The sequence below is a fragment of the Pipra filicauda genome, unplaced genomic scaffold (genome assembly GCF_003945595.2).
Source record: "Pipra filicauda isolate LSUMZ 115617 unplaced genomic scaffold, ASM394559v2 scaffold100_size2392355_pilon, whole genome shotgun sequence".
Taxonomy (NCBI): Eukaryota; Metazoa; Chordata; class Aves; order Passeriformes; family Pipridae; genus Pipra; species Pipra filicauda.
The window spans coordinates 1747501-1769888 of record NW_024103441.1 but is presented as its reverse complement, the minus strand read 5'-3'; the positions used below and the strand labels follow the sequence as shown (position 1 = coordinate 1769888).

The window sequence follows — 22388 nt, the reverse complement described above, 5'->3', positions numbered from 1 at the left end:
GCAAATGCAAATTGTTGGGTGCTTTGTCCTCAGCACGCAGAAGTCTTCAGCAGTTCACAGTCCCCACATGCCCCAGCTCTCGTTAACTGGTGACGAAGGCTTTGCAATGCACATCTAGTTATTTGTTTATTTAAATGCACCACCTGTAACAGAAGAAGCAATGTTCAATTCCAAACCTGACTGAGGCGAGTCTGCTCCACGAACAAGAGCAGCAATGGTGCACGAGAGCATGGGCTGCAGAGTCACCACAGTCCCAGCCGGAGAGCCGCTGAACAAAGGTATTTGACCAAATAACCTGATACAAGAATTGTTGATAAGAAAAGCAGAACCACAAGCTCATTGAATCATGCAAATCATCATTCGGCCACCAAAACAACACCTGAAGGCTTGAAGAGCTGAAGAGAAGGGAAGGTGAGGGCCAGTGGCTCCTCAGAGCCAGCCAAGCTGTGGCTCCAGCCCGGCAGGGCTGGCAGTGGTGAGCTCCTCCTGCCTCACTGCACTAACCCAAGTAGTGAGTAGTTATATTTATCAAAGACCATTTGCTGCAAGTGATTAACGTTAATTTGATTTCCTGTGAGTCAATTTCCTTGAGATATGGTAAATAGGCTATTACCTGTTATTGACCTTTACTTTATTAAAAAGACTTAAAATTAGCATTTATATATATACGTCCTTCCAAAAAAGTTTTTTTAATAAAGAAAAATATTTTTATAATCACATTAGACTTGCTAGCTGAGGCTGTAGCTCCAAAGTTAATGTTAAATAAAAATGGTAATTAAGAGTGAATATGATGATGGTTTTTAAACTCATCTAAAGGCCTGACCCCTTCCTTCGCCTCCACTTGATTTGTAGCTCCTGAGCAGAGCAGGGTGGCAGGGGAGGCAGGGGCTGGTGGGTGGAAGCCTCTGCCCAGGACGTGCCTCTCCCAGGATTTCCAATGCTCTCCGGGCAAGAGGACACAAGGACCTGCTGGTGTTTAAAGAGATGCTCAGCTCCTGCTCCATGCCCAGCTCGCTCTTCTGGAGGCTGACACATCTCTTCGGGCTGACTTGAACTGAGCAGGAAGAAATAACGTCAACGTTCGATCATGAAAGCAAAAAGTTTATTCATGTTTGAAACTACATATAACTACCACGAGGAAGACTTTTCAATCCAGGGTGTAATCCAGTTAGAAAGTAACACGAAACGGTTTAATACATTAGAATCACTGCCACAAATTATTTTCATGACTCAATCAGTTTCAGAATCGCATACAATACAAAAGAGAGAGAGAAAGGGCCCCTGCGACCGAGGGGGATGTACAGTACCGAATACTGAAGTCTGTATGCATTACAATTAGTTGTTGGTTTTTGCGTGGATTAGTAACAAGATGAAGAACATTCAAAATGCTTCTCAGTATTTACAACAGTTGCACTGTTTTGTGTCCAACCTAAGACCCCATGTTTCCACTTCCGTTTCTTTAGCAGTTGCCAAGGCAACCCTGATTCGTAGGAGATTACAATGTACATTACATTTCGTGGGGAAACAAAGAGTTAATTACAAGATGCAAAAAGATAAGAAAGAGACAAACTACAGCGTGAGTATCGTTCAGAGGTAGTAAGTGAGCACTCTAAGCTACAGAACATGTTGAAAGTCTATTGGTTTGTATGAGTTCGCATGAGGTAATAAAGCTGTGTTTGATTGGTGAGATGTATAAATACTCTTTTGCTACACTATGTACAACACTCCATATCACGGTGCTTTTTCCTTTCCTTTTCCTTTGTTTGTGTTTTGCTGCCAAGCAGAGGCACCAGCCCTTGGCAGGCGTGGCAGCATCCAGCTCGTACTGTAAAACCCCGGGTCGTGGCGTGCACAGAGACCAGCAGCAAGAGTCGTCATCTCCCAAGAACAACCTGCGTCCTGTCGGGGTACAGAAAGGAGACTCGGGGTCCAGGGGGGCTTTAGCAAGAAAAGATGATCCTGGTTTCCAATCTAATTTGTAAGACAATAGATCACAACAAAAATGTGACGAATAAGGATTCTTAAACACAACCATTGTTAACCGAAATAACCGAACAGCTCTTTTTATTCCAGCTTTGTGAGAGATATGAAAAGATGAAACACAATCAAAGTCTGCAATTCCTGTCAACTTCCCATGGAAATATGCACACAGTTAAATTTGGGTGAGGAGGTTCTTTGTGTCTGCTCTTGCTACTGAGGTTAAGCTTGTCCTGTACTTTTACCCTTAAGGCCAAGTAATTGGCAACTGTTAGACCAACATCGTTAAAACTGCTGATAATAAATTATGATAAAATAGTTACAGGGCTATAAACAATGCTAAATCTTGGCCTAATTGGATAAAGTGCTTTTTAACATTGTGTGTTTTAAGTATAAATACAAATGATTATGATACCTTTAAAAAACAGATTTACCAAGTTTTCTAATAAGACAAGGTTTTACAGTAAAGCTGTAGGTGGTTGGCTACAAAAAACTCTTTCCTTTTTCTCCTGCGACTCTGAATGCGCTAATCAAGGCATCTCAGCTCAGGGAAAAAGTGTTGCTAGGAGATTAGTTAGAGGTATCCGAGTGCACACTTCCCGGCCCTTCTGTAGGGGAAGTCACAGAAGATGGAGTGGTTGCGTCCTGCCAGCCTCCATTAGCCTGCAAAGGCAAAAACAAGTCAATTGATACCATTGCACATATTAATTACACCGTACACTGCGAGTGTGGGGCTGGCCAGCCCGGGGGCTCGGGGAGATGCTCCGGGAAGGGGATTTTCCTGCACTCCCTCTGGCTGCAGGATCTGTGCTGGCGGCGGCGTAAGGTGTGGGATGTGGGATGAGCAGGGAAAGCAGGAGCGTTCAGCCAGATGTTGGCTGCAATCAGGACTGTGGAATTTCTGCAGAGACCATCCGTGCTCTAATGAGGAACATCCCTTCACCAGCACTTCAGCTTTTTCCCCTGAGAAGACAAGCCTGGGGCAATCCACGTTTAACCCCTGCATCTCCCCTTGCTTCCCAAAGTTCGGAATGGCCCTTCCCCGCCGGACCCTCCGCGGAGCTGCCCCACCCGGCTCCCTGCACAGGCTCCCCCAGCTCCCCAGCGTGGGTCTGCGGGGCGGAAAGGGGCCCTTTGGATGGGTTTTCCATTATCTCCAGAGGCAGCCCCATTCCAGCCCTGCTCCGTGCCTGCGCCGCCGGCCCTCCCGCCTCAGACCTGCATCAGCACGAGCAGCGCTCAGGAACAAATTTGCCTTATGTCTCGGCCAATCGAGGCAATTGCTGGAATCAATGTCTGATCAGATTTCGGCTGTGGCAGACAGCTTGTCGCTACATATTTTTATGTCAGTCAAGAAGAGGGAGGTGCGGGGCTCGTGAGTTGGGGGACGCTGAGTGGAAGTGACGGGGAGGCCTCTGCAGCGCCCGCGAGAGCCGCCCCGGAGCCCCCGGCCCTGGCAGGGAAAGGTTAGCGGGGAAATGTGCTCGTGGTGCTCCGGGACCGGGACCATCCACGGCCGGGCCAGTGCCCTGGGCCGGGGGACACCACGGGGACGTGCAGGGGGCCCCCGGCTGTCACCCCTTAAACCTCACACCCGGCCTGGTTCCACGCTAGGAACACTGTTCATCTATCACAACAAGCCAACGCTGCACGGCTGCACCGGGGGAGAGCAGCCTCGGTAATTATCTCCTCTGCAGACGAAACAGCAAACAGAGCAGCTTTATCCTGACAAACCCTTAAGCAAAATTAACAGCAACACCAACCTGCACGACCCCAAGGCTGAACCCTCCCAACACCCCTGCGCTGCTCAGACAGACTGAACAGGCACAAAGCCTGCTCTGAATGTGGAGGCACCGCGGGTTTTTATTTTGTAAAGATACGAGAACCTACTTAGGGAAAGAAAAACTCTTGTGCAGATATGAGTCTAAAGATATTCCATCTGAAGTAAACATCATTCCTCTTTTATCCAAATTTATAAACAACAAATGTACAATATTTTTACTCAGCTTGGCAGCTGGAGGAGAGGTTGTCAGCAAGCATTCTTTTTTTCAAATAAATTAATCCTTACTCTGGTGGTTTGAGATTATGCACTGTATTATACAACAGCGCCTTATCAGGCCTCATCAGTGAAGATGGAATTCATGTCTGTAAAATGCTGCAGGCAATCACAGTTTCATATTTTATCATGTTGATAAGGATATCGCAAATTCTCTGAAGCATTTCAAAACACTTAAATGAAAAAGGAGAAATGCAACTAAAAGGCTTTTTATATGGTTTGTTGTGGGTTATTATGAGTTATTTATAAACCCAAAAAGAAAGATTTGACATTTCAAATGTAAAAGATTTGAGTATTTAATGGTACTTTTTTCCCTTTACAATTGAACATCTTCAATCACATTTTAAATCATTAATATTTACTCTCATGGCAAGTGGCAACCCAAAACGGGGGGAAGCCTCCCCCTCCCTGTGGCTGCAGCAGCTCACCCTGGGTGTCCCCATTTCCCTTCTCCATGGGTTCCTGAGGCTGCTCAGCACCCACAGCACAATCCACAGCATCTGGGAAACACCAGGGTGAACCCCAGGATGGGGGAGAGGGTCTCTGGACAAGGAATTCTCTACAGTAATTTGAGAGTCCATTAATATGAAGGAAAACAAAGAAAAGTCACTTCTCAAGCAAATATGAAACATTAAAAAAAAATTAAAGCATTAATGGTTGCAGCTGTAACTGGGAGAAGCGAGCTGGGAATGAGGGATGAGCAGGCTCTGCCTTGGAGCCCTCGCCGAGAGGCTGCTCCCAGGGGTGTTCCAGCCTGGGCTCCCATGCCAAAGGAAGAACAGATCTCCGTGTGGAGTGTTCCAGCCTGGGCTCCCATGCCAAAGGAAGAACAGATCTCCGTGTGGAGTGTTCCAGCCTGGGCTCCCATGCCAAAGGAAGAACAGATCTCCGTGTGGAGTGTTCCAGCCTGGGCTCCCATGCCAAAGGAAGAACAGATCTCCGTGTGGAGTGTTCCAGCCTGGGCTCCCATGCCAAAGGAAGAACAGATCTCCGTGTGGAGTGTTCCAGCCTGGGCTCCCATGCCAAAGGAAGAACAGATCTCCGTGTGGAGTGTTCCAGCCTGGGCTCCCATGCCAAAGGAAGAACAGATCTCCGTGTTTGTTTATCCCGGCGCCTTTCGCGCAGCCTCAGGCCCAGCCCGGGCACTGTCACATCCCATCGCTCACGGCCAGCGGGAGGAATTTGGCACCTATCACCATCAAGCCCATAATCCCTCGATTTACTGGCATCTGTTTGCCAGACTTACTGCTTGCTGCCATTTGGAGTAATAGGGCCAAAGGCACTTCTCAAACACAGGAAAAATGGGCACCCTTTAAATGGCCAAAGGTGTATCCAAGCCCATCAGAGCCGGTGCTGGTGCCTGACACAGGTGGGAACAGCCCAGCAGAGTCTCTGTCCAGCTGTTGGGCCAGGGAGCCTCCCCAAGGCTGTTAACTTTTAACTCATAAGGTGAAACATATAAAAATTCAAATTGTTTATAGTCACAGCTCTGCAATTTCTCTCTTCTTACACTAACAAGCCTTACAGCAGCACCAAGAGCTGTTCTGTGGTTCATCCCCAAAGATGTGATATTAAACAACACTATTGAAAGAGCAATTAATACAGGTATTAATGACTGCATTTACCTGCCACTGCGCTTATGGCTCTCCAAACCACTGTTCCCCCGGGTACTCACATTTAAATTATGTGGACTGTACAGTGAATTTCCTCCCAAGCCATCATTGTATCCTCCCGTCTGATTGATAACATGACGCAGGGTATCCACCTTAAAGCGAGGGGAGACAGGATTCATCATTCCAAATCTATTAAAACATCATCACTTACAATAGGTAACATTTTGAATTATGTGAGCCAAAAGGGTTTAGCATCTTCTATGAAAGGCAAATTTATCAATCAAGACTGACTGGCAGAATTTCAACCAATCCACGCTCATTACAGCCCATACATCTCTGCTTCTCACACCACCAAACACAACTTCCTCCCAGCACCGTGGCCCGCAGCTCCTTCCCAAGTGTCTGCAAAGTGCTGGGAATGTTCACGCGCCTGTCTGTGCTTGCATGTATGGAGGAGATGATGGTGTGTACACAGCACAGAAACCATGGAGCCAGCCCTTCTGAAAGGACTGGAACAGTGACTGACAATCAGATGTATTGTAATAGCCCTTTCAGATGCATTCTGACATTTAAACAAATAAATAAATAGATGAATGAATTGAAAAATAAAAGTTTGTCCGATAAATGAAAGAAAGGTGGGTTGTTTTTGTTTTGAAAAAAGGGGGCAGAAGGGGAAAGAAAGGAAAAAAAGAAAGAAACTTTCACTGGATTTACAGTGTCCATGGAAGTCAGACACACCCAATCCCATTCCATGAGCTCAAGCCAGAGCCGAATGCATTCACAAAGCTTAAAATTTCAATCAGAAAAAAATCACTCTTTCCTTTATATTTGTGAAATTCAGTGCCAGGGTAAGAATAGGCCACATCCAGAAATATGCAGCCTCCTCTCTGCAGCGAGGCCCAGACCAGTTAATAGAGCCAGAGTAAGGTGGAATTTTTAGCCCAAACCCTACCCTGCCAGAAAGGCCCTGCTGGGGGCATTTCTCCTACCTGTGACTGCACATTGGCTCCGACTTGGGACCCCTGGTAAGAATCCCCATTCAGACTCTGCATGTTCATGAACATGTCCCCAGAATTTGGGAGGTTAAAAGAACCAGAAGAACCTGGAAAGGAAAGAGTTAGGTAGCTGAATAACAGAGAGCTGCAAAAACATAACCCCAGGACCTGAGGGCAAGGGAAGGAGAAGCAGCAGGAGAAGAGAGGACAGGCAGGGCTCAGCAGAGGGGGAGCGCGGCCGCGGGGCCCTCACAGCGGCTCGTCCCACGGGGCTGCCCCAGCTCTCAGCCCTGCAGGAGCACCATGCTGGGCAAGCCTGGCAGCCCCAGCCACCCAGGGCAGCTCTTCCCTCTGGAACAGCCGCCTGCACAACAGTAAGTTCCCATCCTGGAGCTTTCCCCCACTGGATCACTCCATCGTGAGGTGCCATTGCCAAACACTCATTTTGAGCCTGTGCTTTGTGTCTCCTTCCAAAGGAAATGGCTGGTAGTTCCCAATTATCCAGTTTATTACCGTCAGAGGAGGAACCTTTTTCTTACTTCCTTTTGGTTAAAGTCTTTTTTTCCCCATGGATCTCCATCCCCTTTAAAAGTTGTTTATAGTTAAGTTGCAGCAAAACTCGACTGCAAGTAGTGTCAGACACATCTGTGCTTGTGGCAACCTTTGCCCCTGGAGCCCCAGGAGGTGACTCCTCCCTCACAAATTCCCTGGCTAATGCAGTGCTCAGACTTGCAAAATGTCATCAAAACACCAGCGAGATGATGCTTAAATACTGCAGCAGAACATGTGGTAGAACAACTCCAAAATAAAGTTGCATCCTTAGATTTCTATTTATAACATCCACTCCACTTCAAGCAATTCAGAGTTTAAACTCTAATTAGCGCATGCTAAAATATTCCTCTATTTTGTTCTTATCTTGACAATAAATTTAACAGTTCTACAAAACCAGACTTGGAGCTCTGCCCTATTTTATGTTCTTTTCAGTGAATGAGAAAAAGCTTAAAATATCTACAGAAACAAAGAAGGTGCCAGAAGCCTGAGCCAGGCAGCCGTTCCCACTGTGGGAATTACATGGGCCCCACTCCGCTCTCCTGTACGACTGTGGGAGCTCTGCTGTGGAACTCCTGGGGCCCCCCACGGCAGTGCTCGGCCCCTGTGGTCCAGCCTGGAGGTCCTTGGGCTTGGCACCACTCCCTGTGCCACAATTAGGGCTGCTGAGGAGCTGCATCCTCCTCATCCCAACTGAGCCCACTAGGGCTCCATCGGGGGCCCTTGGTGACAGACGGCCCTTTGGGATGCTCAAACACATCAGATGGGTACGTACCAGAATTTGGTGTGGTGGGGGAGTTGGTCTGGTTGTTCTGGACAGCCGCGGCCACGGCGTGCGCTGCGGTCACAGCCGTCTTTGCTGCGTAGAGATTGGCTTCTTCCTGGAACTTCCCAATGTTCTTCTTGTACCTGATTCTCTTATTGCCAAACCAGTTGGACACCTGCAGTGGAGAGAGGTGGGAAGGGTGAGGGACACGAAGCGCTTGGCTTGGAAGGGCAGGATGTTTTCGAGATGTCATGTTTGGACCAGCAAACGTGTGCCCCAGACCCCAACCTGTATCTGCTCAGCACTAACCCAGGATGAGTTAAACACCACTATGGATGTGAGCAACATCTGGCTCCACTGCTCTGTTGGTAAACTGAGGCACAACGGGTGACTCTGACAACAACACGTATCCTGGAGCTTGCCACTGAGCACACCATTGTCTCCTACTACCATGGGCCATTTGTCAACAAAACTGTTGCAAGACCCCAAAAGCTGCTCATGGAGGACCAAGGTCTGGTTCAGCGAGGGCAAGCAGGCAGCGAGAGCAATTGTTCTTTATTTTTGGGCTGGAACAACCTTGGCAGCCCACTCACAGAATCGTGTTTGGTTGGCTGAAAATGAAAGGGATCATATAAATCAATAATGGCTGAAAAGTCACTTTGTCATGTCCCTTTGAAGATGCTGTACTGAAGCCAAGCTGGCTCCCGGGGCACCGACTATTAACCCACGCAGGGGTCACGGCTGGAGCCGCTCAGGAAAGTTCGTACAATCTTGCTCAGGGGCTTTGTTTAACTTCAGCTGCTGTAACAGAGCACCTAAATAACAAACGCAGTTTGGAACACGGACAACAGCCATCATGGCAGAGACACAAAACAACTGCAACAATCCAGCAGTAAAGGGGAAGGGACCAGTAACAGCCCCACAATTATCACCCAGCTGCAGGGCATGGCAGGGGCTGAGGTCCTGTCCCAGTGCCCAGTACAGGACCCTGCTGAGGCAGGAGGCAAATCCTTCTGTATTTGATGCAGTGCAGCTTTTGTTTAACCACAATTAATGGAAAGCCTCTAGCTTTTGCTGGTAGCACAGAAGGCACCTTATACATCCTGCTCCCCAGATAATACTCCACTGTATTCTATATATTGCACTTAATATCACCTTGTCAGTCACAGAAGCAATAATACATTAATGAAACCCAGCAAATAATTATTGTGTACAATCAGATTATGCTTTATTAACAGTATCATAATTGAGGAATCTCTGCACATCAACCGTATTGTCCACGGATATGTGCAAGACCCCTCTGTTTATGCACGCCCCTGGACCAATCAAACAACAGCCATCACTAATAAAGGTTTATTTAATTCTCACAGTAAAATTTTAATATCACCAGCAGCCTGGGGAAGCCTCAATGCGTGGATTTGCTTGACATCAGATCGTTTTCATTCTGCTAGTCCCAATACTTCTTAATCTTTAATATCAAGGCAATTAAAATTAATGGCCACTCATCCAGAGCCACTGTGGGCAGTGTTTCCTTGACATCAATTGTTTGATGGGATTACCTAGAGGTTAAACTAACAAGCAAGGTTTAATTGGAAGCAATGAGAGGAGCAGCGCTCGTACGTTATGTTTAACCCGCACACCACAGCCACAGGAATATCCACAAATGTTCAACTCTTCCTGAGCAAAGCACACCCTGTGCTGCAGCAGAGCACAGCATGGGGGCTGCTGGAGGAGCCACAGCTCCCGGGGGCAGCTGCAGTCACCACCCCACTCCCTCTGCCCAAGGACTCTCCGTGCTCCCAGGACACAGGTCAGTGCAGGGCCCCGGCCTGGGGACACATGGGAACATGCAGGGCTGTGGCCACAGCCGGGCTGACACGGGCAGCTGGACCCGGCCAGGAGGGCTGGGGCACTGCTCCCGTGGGCTGTGCCAGGCAGGATTTAGGATCCCTGCCCAACTGGAGCACACCTTGCCCTGCTTGTGCCACTGGCACCCCAGGGATGACCAGGATGCAGCTGCTGGACCCCCGTCAGCCCCGGGACCCGGCTCCTCGCCCGGCCCTACGCTCACCCTAAACATGGAAGTCCTCTCCATCACAAGCTGACTCACAACACATTTTTCATTAAAACAAAGTATCTCTTCACATAAAAAAAACAATGAACATCTTTCTCCTCCTGATCATTGAAGGCCAATTAATTAATTGGGCTTAATTGTATATTACATTTCAAACAATACTGTTGCACTTATTTATCATGTTAATTGCAATGTTAAATAAAAAGACAATAAATTATTACTGAAATCATCAAGATGCCTAATGTGGGATTTGGGATGGGGCAGGCCTGCCTTGTGTCTCCACAGTGGCTGATTTCCTGGGATAAATCAGTGCTCATTCTGCAAAGATGCAGTTGACACAAGATCATCGCTGTTGGAATTAGGGAACTACAGATTCCCGGATCACAGAAATCTTTCCATTGTGTTTCCATGTTTGTAGCACACAGTTTACGTTCCACACCTAAAAAATGGCACAAACCAGAAAATGCTGAAAATCAGTCTGGCACAGTTATGGTCCATGATCTAAACCCAAGAATTTTTACCTCTAGAACTATTTCATTATGCTGCAGCTTTTTTTCCCTTGCTTCCCACATGAAGTCCAGGGGTAAGAGCCCCTCTATACATGGCCCTCCCTGTCAACCTGCTCACAGAAACAGACTCGGAAGCAGCAGGGACCAGAGGGGTGCTGGAAACCAGCTCCTGCATCCTTTCTTTGAAAGAATGTTAAAAATATTCCCTTGTCAACCACATCCTTCTTTTGTTTGAAGCAGTGAAAGATGTTATTGCTGTACTCCACTGCCACGCTCTCAGCACTGGCTGTGCCCTCTCTCCAGCCCCTGTGATGGACTGATGGTCGTTCACGACACCCTGAAAGAGGCTCATCTGCAAAAGTAAAAAACATCAGCCTCGCAGCCATGGTAGGGGAGAACAGATGACACAGTTTATCTCCCTCCAACATGTGCTGATGGGGTAGCTCTAAATTACAGCAATGTTCACTGCTAAGGACACTTTTTCCCCCAGAATTACCTTTTCCATATTCTTAAAAATGAAACCGTGTGAGGTGTTCATCTGAACAGTTTGTCTTTATGCTTTTCTTAAAAAGCCTTCTTTACATATTATTTTAAACACCAATATCAAAACTGAAACCACTGATCTCCCATCTGCAACGAAACGGTTCTGGGAGACAGTTTTCTCTGCAGCTCGGTAAAGTGCCATGGCAGCAAGATTTCCAGTGAGCAACTTAATCTGGGGGGAGGATGACCCAAAACACTCACTAATTAAGTGTCTGAGGGAGAAAATGTTCTGCCCCCAGCACTTACAAGGCACTGACAGTACAAGAGAAAAACACCCTGGATCATCTCTAGGAGAGGCTATGGAGGAGCCTGGCTCAGCCAGGGAAGGGACAAAGTCTCTTCATCAAAGCCGAGCCACCAGTCCGAGGAGTTTGGGAAGCCACCCATTAACATTATTTATTTCTTCCAGCTCTTTGCTCCTTCAGGGCATTTGCAGCATGGGAGGTAAATGGGACACAGTGCCAGACACAGCAAGGTCCGAGGGGCGCTTGGTCAAGGCCGGAAAGACACACGCTTAGAGATTTTCCAGGAAAGCCCTGAGGAAGGTGTAGCTCAGTCACTCACTTGGATGCCATTGCTTGTCCCCTGCGAGGCTGCTCCTGCCAGGGTTTCAATGACTGCTCAATTCCCTGAGTCCTGGACTGCATCTTCCTACTTCTGCTGCCAGCCACCAGAGCAGCGTGTGCGGGGCTGCTCCACAGTGCCTGCTCACAGCTTTTCTGCTACATGGCCTCAAAAATAGATACCCTTTTCAGTACAAGGAAAGACAACTCCAGCCCAGTTTGACCTAGAAAATACCAACTAACCCTGCAGTACCCCCATGAGGCCTTTGGAAGTGCCTTTGGAAATCAAAGATTTGGATATCCACAGTATTCATGTTCTCTAGCTTTGACAGCAGATCCATCAGGAACTCAAGCAACCAGCTGATCACAGGCACTCCCTCTCTCTCACAAATGCTCCTCTCCCATTAGATGATACATGGCCCCATTTCCAGGCTTTCCCATATCATCCTGAGGTTTTCCAAGCCATTTTTAACACCTTGCCAGAGTGAAGCTCTAGCCCTTGCCAAGGCCCCAGCCCTGTGTCCCTGGTGCCCTTGCTCCAGGCTGGCAATGTCACCCAGCAAGGCTGAGGATGCTGGACACGGCGCACGGAGCACACAGTGCAGCTCCTCCCATCGCTCACTCAGGCTTCCTAATGGATTCAAGAAACAACTAATTCATGCCTGTATCAAATATTAAAGAGACAAACCTATATTCCTGTCACAGGCTCTCTGCCGCTGCCGTGTTGTTGGACCATCTGCCTGCCTTTTACTTCATTCTACAGCATATACATTAAATCTTATCAAACAATCAATTAAGAAAGAAATCAGATCTATTAGCACTAGAAGCAATCAGTTATGGCATCTCAAATGTTCCATCTCATTTCCTTTAGTCACTTCAGCCTTATCTAGATCTGGTTTTTTATCTGTCCACTCGGTGGGATCACTAACCCCTTCCCTGCCAGGCCCAACTCACTGCTGGGTGTGCAGGGAACAGCTCCTCAGCAGGTCTGGTGGGCTCTTTCCCATGTCATCTCCCCCAGTTACATTTTTCCAAAGCTGAAGAACTTTTGGTTCCTTCAAGTTGGTGTTGATGGTGTGGCCTCTCCTAACTACACGGCAGGCTGCCTCAGATCACATGGAAGATTTCCGGACACCACTTACTGAAGGAATTGCCACAAACCATCACGGCAAAGACTGAAACCAGCTGCAGCCCACAGTGTCCTGGCACTCATGCTCTCGTGCTGTTTGGCTGGTTCCAGGCATCCCCAGCAGCCACAGGGATGCCTGAGGGCGTGGGAGAGCAGCCCAGCAGCCACCACAGCTGCCCTGCACCCGCCGGGGCTGCACTGACCTGTGTGATGCTAACAGTGATGAAGGAGCAATGTGGGAGGGAACAAGTTGCATGCTGAATTTCCCTCAAAAAATTCCTGCCCATCACCACAGCCATTTGTAAATGGACTGGGAGAAACTGTCCCCATCTCCACCCTGTACCTTCCCCTGGCACCAGGCACTTCTCACCCTGCTTGGAGAGCGGTACGTGCTGTGTGCCGAGGAACAGGCAAGGAGAGAGGAGGGCACACGCACGTGTCCTGAGGCAGTTCTGCCAATGTTGGTACTGTGGGTGCATCCAAAGTCAAGTAGTTCCAAATCCGGGAGAGCTGGGCAGCCTTTCATTTGAAAGACTTCAATAAAGTGCCTGAATTTTTCATGCATTCAATGGAGAGCTATAAAGTAAATCTCAACTCAGGTCTTAATTATAAAGCTAAAGGTTGCATTGCTAATAATGCCAATAGTGCAGCCTGTGATCATTAATAGTTAACATATGTGCCGCAGGCACTGCTCCTCTCAAGGACCTGAAATATTGATAAGGGAGCTGAGGGAGCAAGGAGGAGCCAGCACACAGGCCCTCACAACAGGAAGGGGGTGGCTGGAAAACTTGGAAACTGCCAAGGCACTTCTCTGCTACCCAAGTTCAACCTTCCCCGAGCTGTATGAGCCAGATTTGTGTGGGAGTAATTGGGGTTTCTATCATACAGGCCACAAGAAATACAGAGTGCTTTGCTTTTGAAGCTGCCTGGTGAGGGAAGGCTCGATGGTGTCACCGGCCTAAGCACCACTGCGAGACATCAGTCCGAGCTCTGTGTGTACTTCGGCCCACACAGAAAGCAGCTGCAGCCAACGATGGTGCTCCTGACTGGGGAGATGCTCGTTTTCTTGCACTAACTTCACAGGAACAGCTGTTATATGTGGTAAAAAGAGCAAATCTGCCTAATGCAGTTTTGCTACACAGAAGCCACTCTTCAGCTTAGCAAGAGGCTGAATTTCTGGCTGGCTTAGAAAAATAACTTTAAGCAATCAAAGAAATTCTGATCTATAAAGACAGATTTTACATTTGTCAGTAAACTGCCTTCCCCTGAAACCATGGTCAGCTGTAACAAATTCAGAGCAGAGCCAGGCTCAGCCAGGAACTGCACTGCTGCACAGAGAGAAAGCTGACGTGAAGTAGGGTGCTGACCTTGTTGCCTTTTTATTTTTCTCTTCCTCTCTGTACACACACCTTTGTGCCCCAGCAGAGCCCCAGCCGCCGTGGCACAATGGCTGCAGAGCTCAGCCACGTCCATCACCCTGCAAACCTCATCACAGGCAACACACAAATCTGAAGGGATGACAGAGGTGCTTTGGGCAGGACCTGCTCTGTACTGCTTGGCTCCACTGGAACCACCTTCCAGAGCCTGGAGAGAGGTGGCAGCATCACAAGGGGAGCTGGGAGGTTGACACACTGTGGGGTGCAGGAGGCCAGGACCTGCTCCCCTCGCTGCTCACCTGCGATACCGTGATGCTGCATTTCTTTGCCAGCTCTTCTTTGGCTTCTTCACTGGGGTAGGGGTTACTGAGGTGGGAGTAAAAATACTCATTCAAGATTTCTGTGGCTTGTTTACTGAAGTTACGCCTTTTCCGTCTGAAACGAGAAAAGAAAACCCACAGTTGTTCCTCCAGATGCCAGCGGGTCCCTGTCAGGGTTGGATGGGGGGCAGTGGCCCTCGTTTCTCACGCCTGTGGTGCAGCACACAGAAACACAGCAAAACTGTCCCAGCACCCACCCTCAGCTACCCCAACACCATGGGAGGGAGCACAGGCTGCAATGGCATGTCCTGCACCCAGCTCTGTGGGTCTGGACTCTGCCTCTGGCTTCACACCTCTGACTCTCCCAGAGTTCATCCCATGAGGGCACAGGCCACATTCATGTGTCGTGGCAGCAGAGGTGAGGCAGATGCTGAGCCGGCAGCCTGCCTGCGGCTCCTCCACAGCCAGGTACGCAGCCCAGCCCAAAGCTCCCGGCTGCTGAGCCCCTCTGTGCCAGCAGCAGCCTGACAGACCTCCTTCCCCTCCTTCCCTTCAGCACAGGTCAGCTGAGGCTCCTGCACAGCTCCCTGGGGTGAGCACAGTGGAACAGGACAGGGCGGCTGTGCTGCCACGTCCTCACGTAGCCCTCCCTGAGCTAATTGGCTTTCGACACCAAGTGGATTTCAGGGCTTTGTGAGGGAGACCCATCTGTGCCCTGTCCTGCCGAGGGCTGTGTGGGGCCTGGGCTCTGGCCCCACGTGGGACAGGCACCAAGATGTGCCACCTGGTCAGAACAGGGAGCCTTGCAGAGCACACTGGCACATGCTCCAGCCACCGGGAGCCACCCGCCAGTGACACGGTGGCAGCTGGCACAGGTTACAGTGCAGCGCCTGCACAGCTGCAGTGCCATCCCTCCATGCTGATGGCTGCTCTCCTTTTAGCAGAACATCCTCTGGAAAGCTCCAGTTAAACATTTCCTTGGAGCTCCTTCCCCCAGGGCTGTTGCAATCACTGCCGGCGCCCCAGGCCAGCCGGCAGCCGAGCGCAATCCCCAGCGCGCTCTTGCAGAGTATCACGATGCTGCTAACTGCACTGTATCCTGGAGCAGGCAGGCTCCCTCCCTAGAGCTATGTTTATCTCATTACTGTGCTTCCGCTCATTTTGCCTTATTTACCTTTCTCCTTTTTAAAGAAATCACTTTAAAATGTGCATCTGCAGGCTCTACCTTCGCGTTCCTGGAGCTCTCCACAGACATCTCCTCCAACTGCCTGCAATTACCCTGATTTCCCACACCTGCCAGTGACCTCCTTGTTAATAACATTATTTTGCTCTTGTTTAGCTCCTCACAGCTTTCAGGTGTGAAGTGTGAGCTGCTGGAGGAGGGAGGCTCCACATGGCGCCTGCTGCTCCTCCCCGTTCTGCCCAGCTCTGCCCAGCTCTGCCCAGCTCTGCCAGCTGCCAGGGCCCTGCTCTGCTGACAGAAGGCCTACAAAGGGAATAGGGCTGGGGATCAATATCCCACCTAGGCCTCCAAACAAATCTGACTGTTCCTATAAACCCCCCTCCTAATCCCTGTGTGCCTGCCTCCCGGCAGCCTGTAGAGCAAGCAGCCCACCTGGCTGTGGGGACTGGCTCCAAGCTGTGGCAGCAATGTGGGTGTCCGAGGGAGGGAAAACAAGTCCAGTCTTTGCACTAAAATTGTAGAAAAGACATCATTGTTTCTGAAACCTCTGTACAGGCTTCTCTGCTTTCACAGCAGCTCCAGGTGAAGGACAAGGGCCCTGGGTTTTGCTGGGACAGAGCAGCCTCTCCCACCCATCCCTGCACCACCAGGCTCTCCCAGGCTGCCCAGAAATTATCTCTTTTCCCCCCCAAAAGAGGCGGGGACAATTGCCTCTGCCTTACCTGGCATCGAGGAACCTTGATCTTAAAATCATTACTGCTTCACAAGTGCTTTGTTTGAGCTGCATCTGGATGGAGCTGAATTTTCGATGAATGATGCCCACCATCCTTTCAATCTCCTTGGGAGAAATGGGACGTGTCCGGCTCTGTTCTCTGAGGAGGTTCATCACATGTGTGGTAAATTCATTACATGCCTGTGGAGGAAGAAGAGACTCAGACATGGGTTTGTGCTGTCCCACAAGGACATAAGCTCTGACCCAGCTGTTGGGGGAAAGGCAGCACTGGGAACTGAGGGACACTTGTGTGGCCCATCCCTCTGCACGCGTGTGGCCACGGGAGCAGATCCCACACACCCTGTCCAGGAGACACAGGGCCATCCTGGAGCAGCCAGGGGAGCCACGTGACCGTTCCACATCCCCACGTCCCAGTGGAGAGGAGTGGTTGGATCGGCGCCTGTACCAGCTGCGAGCAGGAGCAGGATCTGAGGGGAGGTGTGAGCATACCCGGGCAAAGCCTGGGCAGGGCAGCCCCGAGCCCCATGCCCTCGCAGCACTGAGGAACCCAAGACCTTTCTGAGGCACCGTGTGTCCCCTCAGCGGGTGGGTTTCAGTGACACTGTGCCCAGCCTGGCCCACACCAGGCGGCCAAGGCACTGAGAGAGGGAAGGCACAAGGAGCCCTTGATTATCACTCCCAGACTATGGCACATTGATATGAACTTGGCCAGGCTGCACTATCAGCAGGAACCCCTTGGTATGAGCCTCCACACGACCAAGTGGCCGTCACACTGCCATCCTGCCTTCTCTAAAGCCAGGCTGCAAAACACCTACATAATGTGTCTGAAAACCACATTTTCAAGGATACTCCCACATTTCAATAGATTATGTGAGGGAAAGAGTTAAAAGTGAAAAGTTTATGCATCTAAAAACTCATAATTTCCTATAACATTTGCTGAACGTCTCACAACTTATTAAGTGAAGCCATCTATGAATGCAAATGCTGATTAGCAATTTGGCAATAGCCCAACATTTGCAGAATTCACATAGCTTTTCTTTAAACCAGTAGTTCATACATGATTAATTAGAACATCTCATTTATGTAGTGTGCACTTTAGCTCATTACTCTAAGTAAAATTCGTTAAGTATTTACATTTAGATAATTAAAATCTGGGTACACCCTTAAGAAAGATGCATACACTTCAGGCAAAGTGATTTTTTTTTCTTTACACTACTGAAAGTAAATTACAGGCTAATTTACATCCTTGCAGCACTTGTTGGAGGCAGCACTTGGCAAGGCTGGGCAAGCCCTGGTGCAGAGCCCTTCGCCTGCCACCACCGAGGTGCTCGTGGCCTCTCGGCACCAGCGTGGCTGCCACGGCTCATCCTGCCACGGCTCATCCTGCCACCACCACCCCTGGACTGCTCAAGGCTCCCTGAGCTCCAGATGAAGGAGTTCAACATGTCTCATCCTCACTTCCCATCTGTATATTCTCTTAATCAAGGTACAACCTGAGCATGCAAAAGCTCAGGTCCAGCCCTCTGACCACAGCAGGAGCATCAGCTTTGGCTCACGTGAGAAACGATGCACGGGGGGAAGGGGACACAGGCACCAAAATGCAGCGGCTCTCCCCGAGATCAGACAGCAGTTCTGACTGTCCCAAAATACAGCTGAACCCAAGACTTTGGCACTGGATGGACATTCTGGGCACGCAGCTTGCCACATGCCCCCTTTTTAGATCTGGGGAATTCAATTTTAAAGTAAAATGGCAACTGTTGCATTAGAAATATTTTCAGCTATGTCTTTCCTATAAGAGATATAGTATCAAAAACTGGACATTTCAAAGCAAAAGTGAGTTTCTTGCTTTCAAGAAGTAAAAAACTTTCCTTGATTTTACTTGACTTGCCTGATGAGACTTGGTTTGGCTATAACTGCTTGGAGAGCCTGGGTTTCATTCATCTCCACCTGCACCTCCCCTCTGCAGAGCTGCCTCATGCAGCACGGTGGGGGGAAGCTCGAAAGACTCTGATGCTTTGTCTTGTTTCTCTTGTTTATTTATAGCGTCCAAGCTACTTGATCCCTTTTCCAGGACTATTTTTCAGGCCTCTGCTTGGTGCCCGAGACATTATTAATAATGTCAGGTTATAAGTGATGGCCTTGTTAACCTGCTCAGAAACCTTGTAGGAGCAGGGATGCTCCTGCTGCCTCAGTGCTTCATCACAACGGCACAGATGAGCACAGGAAAAAGAAAGGAAATGGCCCAAAACAGTATTTAGGGGCAGGGTGGCATCCAGTACTCTGTGGGGCTGGTGGTGGCTTCCGAGCTGCCACACTTCACCCCAATTTGGGGTGAGTTCAGGAGACATCTGTGAACTCAGGAAGTGGGTTCCCAGCTGCTCCGGGAGGCCTGGGACCCTTACAGTACTTTTGCCTACAGCAAAAAATGTATTTCAGTGTAATTACAGCAGATAGCTTTCAATATGTCATCTCTGTTATAGGAGCTGTAAATTATGGAAGGCGCTGCCTGTGCGCGGCCATTTCTCGCGGCACCCGGTGAGGGAGCGCTGGGCGATGGCGTGACACACTTTCCATTTCTCTTCCCCTTTTTTTTTTCCTTTCCTGAGTGCATTCCCCTAACTGGCAACAAATATCAGGATCAAACTCAGCCTGGAAAGCGTCCCCAGGAAGGCGCTCTGGTTCCTGCGGGATGGCGGCAGCGCCGGGCAGGGATGGCGGGAGCTGCTCCACACGCGGGCAGGTCCCGGCGTGGGCTCCCCGGTGCTCCCGCTGCAGGAGGGCACCCGCCTCCAGAACCTGCGGCGCCCGAGGCTGAGATGCCAAGCCCTGGCTGCCTCTCGGGCACTGTGGTGAGACAAACCGGCAGGAGACAGTTTGCTGCCAGGCTGGGGAAATTATCATATTTCTGTCGAGCAGACGTGGCTGGGTGTCAGGATCCGTGGGGAAGCGTGCATGTCTCAGAGCAGCTCCACCCCTCTCTCCTGCTCCAGCAGCACTTGAGCATCCTCCAAAGTTTCCTGTGGTGTGGACGGATGGCTGTGACATTTCAGCTGAAATCTTTGTAAATGGAGCTACAGGGCAAAAAATGCTCCTGCTTCCACCACATCATTAAACTTATTAGAGTCCAAGGATGTTTGCCAGGAACCAGCTGCAAGCACCAATCTGCCACCGCTCTGGCCCAGATCTGCTTCCATCCTGTGTCTCTGTGGCTGTATGAGACACGCTGCTGCTGCGTGGGGCTCGTTAATCCGACAGCCATCCCCATCCCAGCACTGTGCCTGCACCCGGCAGGGCATGGAGAGCCCGGGGGTCCCCACGGGACAGCTGGGGCCTTTGGGGGTCAGGGGAGAACAGGAGATTTGCACAAACACCCCAACAGGTATATGCTCGGTTATTTGTTCACCACTTGAACAACACAGTGAAAGAGGCAGCACAGATGAGGCAGTGCCACTGGCACCCAAGCCACACTGTGCTGCTGGCACCTGGCAGCACAGGGCAAATGTTCCTGGTGCCACTAGCGTGGCAAATGTGGCAGGTCACCAGGTTCCAGTGGTGAAGGCAAACCCACGGGTCTCTGCAGTATGCTCTTCACTCCAAACAAAGACACTGAGTGCCAGCATCTGCCTGAACCAGGATTACCCTAGTTCCTGTCCCAAAGCCTGCTCCAGGAGCTCTGCTGGTGCCTCTCTGCCCACTCCCTCTCAATCTGCTCCGGCCGACCTGCTGTGTCCCAGTCGCGGGCCGGAGCCTCCCACCGCCTGCTCCGGGAGCCCGTGGGCTGAGATGGCCAGTGCAGCCTGTGCTCCCCAACTCACCAGACCCAGCTGTGCAACACCTCATTACAGGGAAGAGGGTGGCACCAAGAGATGGGCACCTCTCCTCTTTGCTGCTCTGGGCGAAGGGGAGAAACACAGCCTTGGGTGTTGCTTTTGTGCAGTTACAGACAACAGAAAACACTCGAGCATGCAAAACGCATCCTGGCCTCAGCCAGTGGCTCCTTGGAGCCCGACAGACTCCCATCATGGCTCTTTACAGGCACAGGGGTGGGGAAGGGGAGGAAGGGACGTGGTCCAGAGCGGGCAGCAGCGGGCACTTGCAAGCAGAGGAGAGCAGTGGCAGGTACACGAACAACTGAGAGACTGATGTCTGACCTGTTCATATTTCTCCAGCTCTGTGTGATAGATTTGTCTGATCTGGGTCAATTTGGCTCTGTAATCTGAGTGTTCAATAGAGTTATCTGAAGACCCTCCAGAGGCTGCTGCGGCTGCAGCTGCTGCCGCCGATCCCCCACCTTTCTCCGGACCTGAGACTCCTTCTGCCAGAAGCATATTGTCTAGTCTCATTAGCTGAGGATCGGGAGGGTCTTCCTCCTGGGCTCCTCGGATGCTCAAACCTTAGGCAGAAAAGAGAGAACAAGAGAAAACACAGTCAGTATTTCTGCATCTGCCCGGCCACTGCCCGCTCGCTGCGCGCCTGCGAGGAGCCCTCTGCAGCGCCCGCCTTGCCCAGGGCCACGGGCACCAGCCCTGCCCTGGCCTTGCCTGCAGCACCCCAAGGGCACCAGATCTGCCCTGGACCTGCCTCTGGCATGGCCCCAGCACCTCAATTGGCACCCCCCTCCACAGCTGGTCCCGTGAAGCACAGCCTGGTCAGTGCCACGGGGGGATGGCAGTGCCATGGGATCCTCTCCGCTCCCACACAGAGCAGAACCATCTTCGCGAGGTCTTTAAAGGACCCTGCAGCATTTTAAACACCTCAGTGTAAGCACCAGAGGGGTGTTCACACAAGGACAGGGACATTTGCCTTCCAAGACCCAGCTAAGCCTGCATAGGGCTGGCTCTACCCTGTTTGTTATATCACTTTGGTGCAAGGCTATGTGGTAAAAGTACATTATTTATTTGAAAATAATTGATTTGCTTCTCATTTCCTTCCAAATGGATATGAGCATCATGTTATTCTTAGGGAGAGCTGTCCCACTGGACTCCATCACTCCCATGAGGCTCAAGCATTGGTTTAAAATGCCTGGGGAAAAGCTGCCACTTGCTCCTCAGCTACACGAGGCTGCAGGGGGAAAGCAAGAAGATGCAGCCACTTTCATGTGTGCCCATGGTTTGTGGCTCCACACAGCTGGAGGGAAATGATGAAGCCAGAGCTGGGAGCACCCCCTCAGGAGCGGCCGCAGCGGGAGTGGCTGTGGAGGCTCCAGATCCTCCCCAGTGCCTGCTCACAGATTAGGGCTGCACAAGAAGGAATTCAGGTTGCCCTTGGCTGTGCAGGGATTGGGATGCTGTCACAGTGCCAGGATACTGAGTGTGTGTTTAAATCGCCAGTGCTCTCGCACTGTATTGTTGGGAACATCTTAAATCTAATTTTTGTTTTAAATCACAGATTTCCAACTCACTGCTCAGTCAGCACCTTCTCTGCACCCTACAGATCAAGGCTGACAATTTGTGAGTGAGTCAAGTCAGGCTGGCACGGTGCCAGCTGGTGCCAACAGCACCAAAAAGGAAGTTTAAAAATAATTACAGTCGTACAAACCCACCCGAGTTGGTGTGGCTTCTTGAATCAACATTTCCATCAGAGGCGTAAGGCACCATGTGCCTCCCAGCCCAATTAACCTCTTTAGCTCTGTTTCAGAGCAGGTACTTGTGCTGTGGCCACGGCAGGTCCTGGCACTGCCACTAGCACTGCACGGGTTCATGCAGGCACCTGCACTGGCCCTGCTCCTGGCAGTGCTGTGGGCTCCAAGTGGGCTCTGAGCAGGCTGTGCCAGATGTGTCAGCACCACACAGCTGCCAGGCATGGAGCTGGGCACCAGCAATGTGCTCTCTGCACTCTGGGAACAGCACAGGGATTCCACCCTCGCTGTCCCAAACCCCATGTGCAGTAGGAGGTGACCCCCCTCACTGGCACACCTTCAAGAAAGCACAGCATTAATTTTGCCCTAAAATACACATTTTAAATCTGTCACCTTCATTTAAAACTATAATTCCATATAATTT

The 22388-nt window shown here is 50.3% G+C and overlaps 1 protein-coding gene across 4 annotated transcripts in view; it reads right to left on the bottom strand.

Moving 5' to 3' along the window:
• Nucleotides 1–1080: 1080 nt before the first annotated feature.
• Nucleotides 1081–22388, bottom strand: part of PBX3 (PBX homeobox 3) — a 104910-nt gene continuing 83602 nt past the window's right edge. For 3 of the 4 annotated variants that reach the window (XM_027741306.2, XM_027741302.2, XM_039383810.1), the window contains exons 4-10: nucleotides 20538–20779; nucleotides 16376–16566; nucleotides 14450–14585; nucleotides 7966–8131; nucleotides 6636–6748; nucleotides 5709–5798; nucleotides 1081–2640 (exon numbers count right to left, since the gene is read on the bottom strand). In XM_027741306.2, the coding sequence (XP_027597107.1) occupies nucleotides 2548–2640; nucleotides 5709–5798; nucleotides 6636–6748; nucleotides 7966–8131; nucleotides 14450–14585; nucleotides 16376–16566; nucleotides 20538–20779 (1031 nt within the window). In that variant the 3' untranslated portion in view covers nucleotides 1081–2547. The remainder of the gene's footprint in view (nucleotides 2641–5708; nucleotides 5799–6635; nucleotides 6749–7965; nucleotides 8132–14449; nucleotides 14586–16375; nucleotides 16567–20537; nucleotides 20780–22388) is intronic. The other variant, XM_027741307.2, reaches the window with a different exon arrangement.